The sequence below is a fragment of the Cotesia typhae genome, unplaced genomic scaffold, assembly GCF_013202065.1.
Source record: "Cotesia typhae breed Kobodo isofemale line unplaced genomic scaffold, CoteBio_Ctyphae scaffold_13, whole genome shotgun sequence".
Classification (NCBI taxonomy): Eukaryota; Metazoa; Arthropoda; class Insecta; order Hymenoptera; family Braconidae; genus Cotesia; species Cotesia typhae.
The window spans coordinates 14,901,659-14,914,543 of record NW_027423774.1 but is presented as its reverse complement, the minus strand read 5'-3'; the positions used below and the strand labels follow the sequence as shown (position 1 = coordinate 14,914,543).

At 28.1% G+C, this 12,885-nt stretch overlaps 1 protein-coding gene across 2 annotated transcripts; it reads right to left on the bottom strand.

Annotated features, from left to right (window-relative positions):
* Nucleotides 1-131: 131 nt before the first annotated feature.
* Nucleotides 132-3,065, bottom strand: LOC141534616 (apoptosis regulatory protein Siva). Of its 2 annotated transcripts, none has more exons than XM_074254060.1 (5): nucleotides 2,981-3,065; nucleotides 2,319-2,478; nucleotides 2,040-2,203; nucleotides 1,215-1,363; nucleotides 132-741 (listed from the first exon to the last, which is right to left on the bottom strand). In XM_074254060.1, exons 2-5 carry the CDS (start codon nucleotides 2,470-2,472, stop codon nucleotides 699-701), a joined length of 510 nt encoding a protein of 169 aa, XP_074110161.1. In that variant the 5' UTR covers nucleotides 2,473-2,478; nucleotides 2,981-3,065; the 3' UTR covers nucleotides 132-698. The 2 variants fall into 2 exon arrangements, with proteins under 2 accessions (XP_074110161.1, XP_074110162.1); XM_074254061.1 differs by lacking the exon at nucleotides 2,981-3,065 and adding an exon at nucleotides 2,853-2,966.
* Nucleotides 3,066-12,885: the final 9,820 nt, after the last annotated feature.

The following is a 12,885-nucleotide window of genomic DNA, read 5'->3' as shown; positions in this document are numbered from 1 at the left end:
TGTTTTTGTACTTAACATGCTTAAATTCTGTCGGCAAGTTATTGTATACATATATTTTTCTATTTTCTTAAGTATCAAAAAATTCTACAACTTACGTAAATTAATATTATTTTATGAATTATTTATACACGTACGAAAGTAAAATGCTATACTTGTTTATCTTCTATAAAAATAAAATTATAAATATTTAAGGAAATAGAAAAGTGACTTTATAACAGTAATTATTATTAATTATTATACAAAACTTACATTTTTATTTTGAAAATTTATGTAAATATGTAATTATAGATGGTTTAAAAAATGTATTTTCAAATAACAAATGAAATTAAAATAGTTAAGACTGAAAAATATTTTTTTTCTTCTGCACAACTTATTCTAACTGATTGATATTTGTAAAATACATACAATTAGAGGCATATTTTTTTATTTTAGAGAGGTATGATGTATTTTGATTATTATATTTTAATTTTAAGATATTTTAAGCAACTTAAAATAAATTGATACAATTATTTGAGTTTTTTGATTTTAATGATACTGACATTTACAGAAACAAATAATACAAAAAAAAATAATTCAATTGAAAAAAATATCTCATACATTTCTACTATGTTTTCATAAAAAATATAGATTTTTAACTTCATTACAAAAATAAAAATAATCACCTAGACAATTAGCATAACATTAATAAATTGAATAATCTAATAACATGCTAGGCATTCAACGTGCTCGCCACCATCATAGCTAAAAAATAAAAAAAATTTAATTTAATTTACATTTTTAAAAAGTTTTTATGTAACATTTATATAAAAAGCTTAGACTATCTTACAAAAGTAAGGCTATTTTTTTTTCGATAGCATGTAATTTTTGATTTAATAATTCAGTTGGTTACAAATATATTGAAAATATGAAATTAATTCTAAGAACGTATTTAAAAGTTTTTCAGATTTTAGAACATTAAAAAACTAAGAATTTGATAAGTTATTTTCGAAAGTGAATTGAAAAAATTGATTGAATAATTCTGATTCGAAAAAAAAATAATTATTTTTATGGACCATAATAAAATTGTAAACATCTAATTTTAATCAAATTGAAACATAATTTGCAGAAATGAATTAATTTTTTCTATTTGAAGACGATCCGAAAAAGTTGTGACTCTAAGAACAAATATTTTTGTGTAATTATTAAATTATATAATTATTCGAAGTAATACTTACATTGTTAAGCTACATTTTGAACAAAATAGTTCTGAACATTTGCTACACTTGTTTAGGCAATCTGAACAATGAAATTCAATACATAGGAAACAACTGCTATCGATGACATTGTTTCGTTTACAATTCGAACATGGTTTCTTTCCTGAAGGCTATAATAAAAACAAGTATAATCCATTTAAAATGAATATGAAGCATTTTATGCCTAACAAATAAATTAAAAAATGGATGGTTTTTTATTTTTTTAAATTTCATCAGTCTTTGAATTCAATAAGAACAATTTTCTTGAATTTTTTTTCCCTAACTGCAATTAATTTATAATGTATCTTGGAAATTTATGATCATTATTCAAGAATATGTCATTATTGAAATAAACAAAATTTACATGTTATGTAGCTCTTATGTTGAATTATTTTCTCTGATAATTTGAAGAACTATTATTAAAAACACAGAATAATCCCTACTAATATTATAAATGTCAATGTTAGTTTGTTTGTTACGCTTTCACGCGAAAACGACTTAATCAATTATCATGAAAGTTTGTACACATATTCTTGGAGGTAATTGAAGTAACATAGGATACTTTTTATAGAAAAAAAAAATTAACTTTTTACATACGACAAAAAAATTGTTGGTCAAGAAATTAGAATCACATTGATTCAATTCTATTGGAGTGTAATGGCCTTAGATATTTATCTAAGGGCTTCAAAGAGAGCGAAGCCGCGGGTAAAAGCTAGTAATAAAATAAAAATGTTTTTGCAAGCTCAATATAGCTTGAATTGTTTCAAAAATATATTGTATTTTTTATGATGCAAAACAGCCACTTACCAGGATAAGTTTCTTACTAACTTCCAACTCAAGATTGTTAGTAAGAATCATTTGTTTGAATTTTGGCAATTCAAAATGATAACCAGCTTTTTTCTTATTTTCTACTGAAAGATTAGTAGCATTTGTTATCTTAGGGCCATTTTTCAACATCTGTATAGTACGATCTATAGTTATAAAATATAAAAGAAAAAGTTATTATTTTGATGAGTAATTATATATATATATATATATATATATATATATATATATATATATGAATGAATATTATAACCTCTTTACCGTAAATTTTTTGTAATTCCTTTTCTTTCTCATCTTTATCAGCCGACTCTCTTAATCCAATATGAACTTTTAATTGACGTGTGAGATTGTCATCAAATGGACAAAAACGTTTTTTCATTGATTCTTCATAATTTTGTTTTGATGGTGACGACATGATAATCTAAGCCGTTATTAAATTACAAAAATGTAAATATACAAAATATCATACCATACAACTCGTTTACATGATTTTTTTTTTTTTTTATGGCAGATATATACTATATTAAGTAGAAATTGTATTTGAAAAAGGAAAAAAAAAACTATTAAAACAATTTATTCGTCTTAATCAGAGAATTTATAAAAAAAATTACATTAATCAATGCAATTTCAAATCAGAAACATGGAAACAAATATTTTTTAAGAAGTAACATAAATTGAATCGGTTTCTAAAAAATTACAAACGCAATTTGATGCTGATTGGTGTTTGATTTTAATCGAAAACAGTGCGCCAAGGAGCGACTGAATGATAAAAAAATTACCACTGGGGCTTAATACCTTAATACAGTATTAAATCTTTAACAAGTTTCGCAGTCTGTCTTTCTTGTTTGATAGCGATTTATAGAAACATTGAAACAATTATTACGACATTTTAAAACGTTTTATTGCAAATCTAATTAAGTTACCTGATGACGTTAAATATTAATTTTTTTCTTTCAAAAATGTAAAACCGATGTACCGAGTTACTAGGTTACGCTAAGTTACTAGATGTCCAGAAATCGCCACCTCGTGGACGAAAGATGAGATTGATTACTACACGGAAATTATTTAAATAGATTTTATGTGAGATCACTTGATCAATCAACTAAAAACAGTTCTCAATTCCTTTGTGAACTATAAGTGAATAAAAAAAATACAAATTGAAAATGTTTTCGCTTAAATTATTTTTTCATATTTTCGTACACGAAAAAAAATTTACTGTTGCTGCAACAGGAATGAAAATAAAGTTAGCCGACTTCTAAAAATTTTTAGAATTTTTTTTATTTAAAAAATTATCATAAAAAATAAAAAAAAATTGCTCGTGTAAAAAACTTCAAAAACTACAAGTGCAATTTTTTTTTAAATATTTTTTTGTTTTAATTAAATTATTAAAAACAAATCAAAAAATTTAGAATGTCAGCTAACTTTAATGACATCCAACAGGATTTTCCTGTAGCTGTAACAAATCGGTCACGTTGCCGCAACGTAATAAACCCTGTTGCAGCAACAGGATTACTATTGTTGTTGCGACTTAATAGTAAAATATAATTACTATCCAATATACTATCGCGGATATGCAACAAAGTTTTTATAAAATAATTTAAAGAGTAATTATGAAGTACTTATATAAGTTTTTTTATAATTCTTATAATTAATTATCATTGATAACAATTATCAAATAATTAATTAGGGGAAGGGGAAGGGGGGCAAAGTGGGTCCGCCTAAAACTTGGAAGGATTAAAAACTTTGGGGGCAAAGTGGGCACCCTGAAATTTTTTATAAAAAAGGTGAATAAGTCACTTATACTTTTGATAATGATCATAAGTGGTTTTTGTCAAAAAAGTTGTCATAGATTCTAAAAAGCACATTCTGAGAGCTATGAGTCGTGATTTTTTTCAAGCAAATAAAACTTTCTCGCATGAGCAATAGGGTGATTTTTCTAACTAATTCTTTATTGATCCCATTACGAAAATTTTTTCGCAATATCCTAAAAAAATTCTTTGAAAATTTGAGCCCTCCAGTATTACTACTAAGACGAGCTCGATCAAGGTGTGAAAAGATTTCCCATTGAATATACACGTTAAACTCGAGCTATTTCCTTAAATTTCCACAGCTGACCATCATTTCACATCATTTCGATTTAAGATGAGTTATTTTACTTAAAATTGAATGCTTCACAAAAGTGCCCATCGTGGCGTAATCGTAATTTTTTTATTATATATCATTGCGTCTTTAACAAATTACTTCTTTTAAAAAATTAGGAGAATTACAGAAAATACAGGGTATTTTATTTGTCAAATTAATCACTTTTGAACTCAATCCTTTTTGATTTGGCTGAAAAATTTATGAATGTGAATTCAGCAGACAGCTAATTTTTGAGAATTTTTAGATTAATTTTAACTTAATGGTTGTAAAAAAAATTTTTTAAATTGCATAGAAAAACATTGTGAAAATTTCCATAAGCACTTTTTTATACTATATCTTCTGTAACAAATGAATTGTTTGTAAATTATTAAAAAATTATCAGATATATGCTAAATTCACACTCATAAAAATTTTTGTCCTTTCCTACACTAACAAACAATGTTTTTAGGATTTTAAACATTTTTTTTACCCAATCCAAGATAGTATGAATTTAAAAATAATCAGCTTTTTATTCTCAAATAGCCATCACTTTTTCAAAAATTGATCTTCCGAAAATGTATCATATAGAAAATTTTTGTTTTCAAATGTATTTTCCAAAAAAAAATACTAAAAAATTTTCAAAGGTTAACTTTCAGCGAAGCTATAGACTTTGATAAAATCGTTTCATCAATAACCTGCTATTTTTAAGTATGAAAAAGCGTGTAGCTTTACTGCGAATGAAGCTAGTGACATATTTCTTTTCTTTTAATCTTTGTTTCTCGAAAAAGCAATATGGCAGAACTTGACGAACTGTTCTTTTTCTTTCTTTTCCTTACTTTTTAGAATCTATACTTTTACCTATACCTTATTTATTAGAAAAAATTGTGGCTATAATGTCGCAAACATCGATGACTTCCTCGACCGTTGTTCAACAAACATCAGAATTAATCATCTCCGGCGTTACAGAACCAGTGGCAACGAAATTATCATATTCAGAAATTGCTGATAAAGTTTTCGAAGCGCTAAACGTTAATAATTTAAAACAAGATATATTAAGTATTCGTAAAATAGATGAAGAATCAAACTCTACTAGTAGTACCAGAAATGTTAATATAAATAATGATGGAAATAGATCTATCTCGCAATCTTATGTACTTAAACTTAAATCACCTCAAGTCCGTGATTTAATCATAAAATCCAGACATAAATTTAGAGCTTTCCCAATCGGACGAATTTTTCCGTCTATTGTCGGTCGCCCTTGTAGAGGTAACATTTTTCTTAATGAATTTCTTAATGAATTAAAATATAAGTATATATGGGTGCGAGATGATCTTATTTTTGTAAAAAAAATGATTCATCAGAGAAAATCAAAATTTGCTCTGAAGTAGATCTACACAATCTTGATTAACGTCATATTGATTGAACTGAGCCTCAAATTAAAAAATCCTTGTCTCTAAAATTATTAATTTAAAAAGTTATTAATAATTAAAATTATTAATATAAATTATTAACATGGAGGTAATCATTTCAAATCATCTTTCAGAATCAGGGAAACTCCAGTATATCATAACACAGCTGGATATAACATAAATATTAGTAAGTTGATATTGTTAAATGATTATACTGATTTTAATGATTAAAATTAAAATGGTAAATTGTGTCTGATATATCTTCTTTAAAATTTCACAACGATATCGTTAAATTATTATAAAAAATGGTCGTTTCAAGTTAATTCTGAATAAAATGAATAATAAATATATTTTTAATACTACATAATTTGTGATGAATTTATTAACAATAAAGATTGAAAATATTCATTTTTATTTATATTGATAAGCACAAATAAATTTATTCATTAAACTTATCGATGTTAATTTTCAGTCATCAAATTAATATAATAACATTGTTGTTGATACTCCCAATTAATATGTGATTAATTTCATAATCTTCATTATATCTTTTTGAAATTAATCGTTTACATTTTATATTTTTAGTTTAGAGGTTACACCATAAAATATTATTTTATGCCCAGCGAAGCGAGTGGGTATCAGCTAGTATATTTATATATTCTTCGTTTTTATATATATAGGTTCTTCACGGAAATTGAATTTTGGCACACCCCAATACATAGATAGATACATAAACTTTTGAACCATATGTATTTTCTGACTCCGCTTGTTGAGTTAAGTTAAGACATAGTTAAGTTGAAACATTTATGAAATCTAGTAAAAACACTATTTGGAAATTTTTCAATCACTACAACTTTTGAATATGTTGTAACGGGTACTTTTTAACTAATTTTACCTCCGGCTCGATTTAGCTCGCCGGAGTCCAGGATTCTATCAAGGATAATTTTAATTAACTCAAACTCGAAAATTTAATTAACATATTCAAACACAGAATTTCTTTATTCAGAGCACATGCAATTGTTGGCCGAGGCGAAGCCGAGGTTGACAAACATGTGATCTGAGGCTTTCTTATTTACTTCCCGAGGAGTGTATATTATTTTTTTATCCGACGAAGGCGTAAAGCGGAAACTTCGTTTAGCGCAGCGGGGCTAAAGTTGACGCTTTACGCCCGAAGGAGAAAAAAATAATAAACTTATATATATATATATTTTACAAAAGAAAACGGCGATTAAACAAAACCCACACATACACGGCGTTTACAACTTTAATTTACCGTCGTCGGTAAGATCATTCTCCCGTAGTACTTCTCAAAACGCGTCGCTAATCTGTCTCCGTCAGCCCTCTGGTGTCCAGCCCCTGACGGGTGGCAAGTGCCGCCCTGCAGGCCCTATTCCGTTATATTTAAAGGGAGAGTGAATAAAATCCACCTCTCCTCCACCTACTCGGCTGTGGTTGCCATCTTTTGGCTGAAGGCCTCCCGGTGGAGAGCCGCCTTTGGCTCGTGGGTGGAAAAGTTCACTTACCTGTGGTAGTCTGCACCAGGTAGAGTGGACTCTCTTCTAATTCCTCGGCCAGAAGTCTCCAGATAAGAAATTAACCCGGAGAAAGGTTGTTCAACGACAGAAAACTTTTGAGCTTTATCAACCCAAAAGTGTTTACTAAAAGCGATAATTTTTCGCGAATTATCGCCATCTACCGCGCACCGTCGAACTTCAGGAAATTCCCGAAAAATTATAAATTTAAATTAAATTAAAAATCAAATTCATAAAATCAATTCAACAGATTACATAAATTTCACACGAATTCCGTTCCCAACCGATTTCTCGTCGGGACTTAAAAAAATAATTTTCATACAAATAATTAATTAACCAAAAATTATTTTTCCATAGTATTTGAAACTCGGGGACTTAGCAAAAATACTTAATTTGATATTTCGATTTTATTCGAAATATTTTACTTAATTAATTTTTTCAAATAAATTGAACTTTTGTTCTTTGGAAGAACAAAAATTATCGCGACGTTAATTTGCTTTTATCAGCTCAGCGGTTTTTACTGCAAGTGAACAAACGACGAAATTATCCGCCATCTATCGCGCGATGGCAAACTACAAAATTCCTTTTTACTTTTGATCGCAATTTTAATCAAACAAAATAATATTATAATAAATATTTATAATAATCGTCGTACAGAAACAATTAATTAATAAATTTTAATAATCAATTAATAATACCCATAACAATAATAAATTGAAAAATTAACTCCCCAACAGAAAATATCGACTTAAATACATAAATTGCCCTCGCACATTACATACACCACAGATTACACTGAGTATAATGTGGGAGGATATGCAGTGTGATTTTGTTCTTTCCGTGCATGGATAGTCGACACGGTCGCGGTAGCGGTGGCTCGCGTTTGTCGCTTGCTCGGTCCGTCGTTGAGTTTCACGGTGTCGGCGCTCGCTGCCCGCGACACTCCTCCGCCTCCCCGCTTCTAAAACCTTCTTCACAATGTCGTTCGATTTTAAACGAGTTGGTGGCATTCGATGCAGTTTTCCAAGCTTGAAAAATCTTAAGTTAATCGATTGAAAGAATTAAAAAATATTAAAAAAAAACTGAAAAGCTACCTTTTATTATTTTTATTTCTTGAATATCTTCGAGACGGTATGATCGATTGACTTCAAAATTGAATAAGATCTAACTCTGAACAAATTCTTTTTCATAGCCCGTAATGCGGTTGTGTGAGAGACGGTTTAGTTCTACTATTTTTCGAGTCCCCTCTCTAAGAAAAAGACTATAGCTCTCTCACTTAAAGAAAAAGACATAACTCGAACTAAGAGTGGGAATTCAAGGCCGAACATTAAAGGGTTAACAAAAAAAATTGAGCCAAAATGTTAACTTTGAACGTCATTTTTAACGATTTTCAAAAATTCAATATTTGACAAATTTGGCATTTTTTTCCAAAATATTTTTTTTTCAATATGTATCTTTAATAGAATTCGAGATATTAAAAAAACAAAATTGAAAAACTGGAAAAATTGCGAAATTTTGAATTTGCATATCTTTTGAAAAAAATTTTTTATTTTTTTTTCCTTTGGCAAAACTTTGTTATATGATAAAAGAAAACTTCTGACCAAAATTTGTCCAAATCGAAAGGGGTCGATTCCAACTATTTGTCGATTTGACATGGGATGACCCATATACATGTAAAAAAGTTTGAACCAAATGTATTTTTCTACCTAATTCGACGAGTTGAGCTAGAAAATAGCAAAAATTTTTAAAGAGTTGCATTATAAGGGAAGATACAATAGTTAAATTTCAATTAAATCAATATAAGATGTAGAAATTTCAAAGTTCTCGAAAATCAATTGACTTAGAAGTGTAATTCTGAAACTTTCGAAATCTTATTATTGTATTCGTACCAATCCATATCAGCATCAGCTATGTATCATTCTACTAAAATATCTTTCCGGTGTTGATTCACCATACTTATTCCCCTTAAGCTTTTAGGGGTGTTTCAAATATTTTTCGTCATTTGTTTAACAAGATGAGTCAACTTCTGTCATTGTATTTAAACTAGCTTTTGTACAAATAATGATTCAATTTCTTGTAACTTAAATAACTTGCTGTATCTTGCATATACGTCAGATAATGATACACTTCAATGGAAAGATTATAATTATAAACTAGACGTGTCTGCAGTATTTTTTATTAGTGGGTTAGACTAGCGCAAGTGTGGAAAAGCAAAGCCACGAGTACATCATGTTTTATATTGCTCAGTGGGCGCTCTATATCAGGGGGTGACTGCAACACACGAAAGAAATATGCGCGCGCATTTGCCTCGAGCACATAATCGAACTGGGAGCGCCTTACTTTTTACCCTTAGCTTCGTTCTCTATTTGGTGTGTAGTTTGTATTTCATAAAGTATACGGGGATTGCGAAATTTATAAACATTTTAACTAAAAATGTTTGGTGTTCTTTGAATAGATGTTTGTTAATTTTTTTTTTTAATCAATATTACATAAATACATAAATTTATGCACACGCATTTGCACACACATAATCATACACGCATACATATTTATACTCATAAATAATAACTTATATCTATTGTTAAATAAATTACTTTTACAGTTACCTTGACATTGGGTTGGGCAAAGTGAATGGCGGAATTAAGTGATAAAGCTTTTAAAATGAGTGCTGACAGTGATAATAAAGGGTTGAGCAATAACAAAATGTAGTTACTTAACTTTCTCAAAAAACTTACGGAAATCCCATAAGTGACATAAATACTTATAATCGTGGCATACAAATGATTCAAGTATTAAAATTTTGGAAAGATTTTTCACGTTTAAATGTGTCCAAGTGTGTTATTTTAAACATACATACCTAAGAAACAAATTTTTTATGTACACATATATACATACTTTGTATGTAAAATTATTATTGTTCTGCTTCTCTATCAACAGAAATATGGATTCAGTAATAAACTGGCATCAATATTCATTTCATTATAAAAAGTCAAAAAACGTACCTGGAAAAATCACCAACTACTCGATATAGACATTTGCTGTAAAATAGTCTATTATATGATAAAATTTTATCCTCACTTTTCAAAGAAAATTCATTTACAGCTCAGACGTCTATTCTTTATTGAATTTCATCTCTATAGAGCATTAATATCATTAAAATAAGAATGCGAACGAAGGCAAAATTTCAGCCTTTTCGGCGACACCGGCGTTTTGTTCGAACTCGTGCAAAAAATGTGCACGATTTCAACCCGGGGGCGATGAGAAAAAATGATCACTCAAAGTCGCAAATAATTATTTTTAACAAGCCATTGAGGGAATGAGTGTGATCTTCGCCAGTTTGAGGTGGCTGTGAGAAAAAGCTCCTTGGACCAGCTACGCACATTTGGATTCAAACTTGGCTGACACAAAAACCAACATGACGGCGGTACCGGGCAAGGAAAGTCCGGTCGTATTAAATACTCAAGAGACTCATCAGTATGTTGGGCCTTATCGGCTTGAAAAGACTTTAGGAAAAGGCCAAACTGGTAGTTTATTTATAAAAGTTTTTTAAAAATTCTGTTTTATAATTCTCTTTTAAAAATTTTTTTAATAATTTTACGTCTTCATTAGTTATTAATATTCCTTTTTCTTTTTACATATTAATAATTTTGTTCTATTTCGATTAAAATACATATGTTTTTTATACATAAAAATCCAACAATACATTTATATTAGTCTTAATCAAATCGATTTTAAATTACATTTTCAAAAATTTTATCCATGTTGATTCAATCAAGACAAAATCACTCCAGAAAATTTATGAAATTTTATATTGGTCGACTAAATTAAAAACATGTTGAGTACTTCATGATTAATGTAATTAAATATCTAGCATATTTAAAAATCATAATTATCATTTCAAAATTTGTTTACATCGGTAATTAGTTGATTTTATTAGTTGCCTCGATGAAAAATCTTTTGCATTGCAATTAGTTTTTTTTTTATTTTTCATTGTATCAGTATAATCAGATTCGTGAGTCATTTTTCCATGAGAAATAGATATAGATATATATAGGCGAAGGGAGGTCGTGCGTCTCAATCGGATAAGTTTTGTGCGTAAACTGTCAAAGTTAGGAATTAAAGATCAAATGTCATTAATTTCAGTTATGGTAAATTTTTAATTATTGCCGAAAAAGATACTCAGAACAATTACCTAAATAAAAACATAAACGTCTATCTAGTATTAAAATCAAATTTTTTTTTGATCGTTTTAGCAGTAATTTCAAATTATTTTTTGAAATCAAGTTGTTTTCGTCTCAGTCCTGGGCATGAACACTGGTACACGGAGTTTAAGGACAAATTATCTATTCATTAATCTCTCAGAACTTTACGTAAGAGATGTAGATATTTACTAATGCTTATTCAATTTTGGATTACTTATGAATGAACTAATTCATATTATATCTCATTTAAATAAGTACTATTCCTTTATTTTATTTCATGGACCAAGAATAAAAATCACATGGAGAAATAAGAATAGATCTTATTTCTATGTCGAATGGTAACCATTACTATGTTAGATTGTAACGGAAATTTTTGTAAGAATTCTGTGTAAATTTGCGAAAAAAATTCTTAGAAATTGTGATAAAAATATGAGCAATAACTCATTCAGTGCGGAATTAAATTCTAAAAATAATATTGTTGTTTTTTTTTTTTTTTTTGATAAAAATTTTAATTTGTTATTAAAAAAAACATAAACAAAATAAAAAATCTCAGTTTTTCGTAAATAACTCAATAACTAAAGGTAATATCAAAAATCGGAAAAAAGATCTTTAAAGAGAAGAAAATGAATAAAAAAAAAAAAATCTCGACTTTCGGAACTCTAGCTTCAGAAACAATTATTTTTATTTAATGTTGAAAATAAGGTTCCGCACGACTGCTGTCGTATTTATTTATTTATTTATTTGTATTTATTTATTTCATAAGCTTTCAGATGCAATTTACAGAAATTAAAAGGATATTGCGTTCAATTGCTCTCATTTCTAAACTAATCGACAGATTTGGCTCGTCTTCGAACTTAACCTCGGAAATTGTCCTAAGAATAAGTATGTTACGTTTTATTAAGATCCGTATAGAATTGCGGAAGTTATAGAAAAGACAATATATACATTTATATTGTCATGTACGTATATATACATGTATATAGTTATTTGCATACATATATAAACTTTTGAACCATATGCATTTTCTGAATCCGCTTGACGAGTTGAGTCGAAATATAGCAACATTTTTTAAAAGTTCCTTCATGAGGACCAATGCAATAGTTAGATTTCTATAAAATCTACTAAAAATACATTTGAGCAATTGCGCAAGCGCATCTACTTTGAAAACAAGTAGAGTGGTCAAACATATGTAAATATAAAAAAAAAAAAAAAACACATTGTCTTCACGCATCTTTACTATACTGACAAGCGCGGTAAAAATATCGATGAATATAGTTTATATATTGACAAAAATTATTACAGCAACTATCTGTGACGATATTTTTTTCCTTGATTGTCTTATAGGAAATAAACATATCGAAAGTGATGAAACACGTATTGTTATTATTTTCATAGCTTCCTTGTGTATTTACGTAATTTTTTTTTTCTGTCAATCAATTGAACTTAACAGTACCCATTTATAGTTTTTTCTTAATAATATTTTTTGCACAATAAGATGATTAAGATTAATTTTACCAAATACTGGTAAATTCATGTTAAATTTTAAAACTAAAATCATTAGTCA

Coding starts and splice junctions, on each gene's coding strand:
- LOC141534616 (XM_074254060.1), bottom strand. CDS start 2,472: ATGTCGTCACCATCAAAACAAAATTATGAAGAATCAATGAAAAAACGT. Junction 1,364..2,039: donor TTAGTAAGAAACTTATCCTG/GTAAGTGGCTGT, acceptor TTTTTATTATAG/CCTTCAGGAAAGAAACCATG. Junction 742..1,214: donor TCAAAATGTAGCTTAACAAT/GTAAGTATTACT, acceptor TTTATTTTTTAG/CTATGATGGTGGCGAGCACG.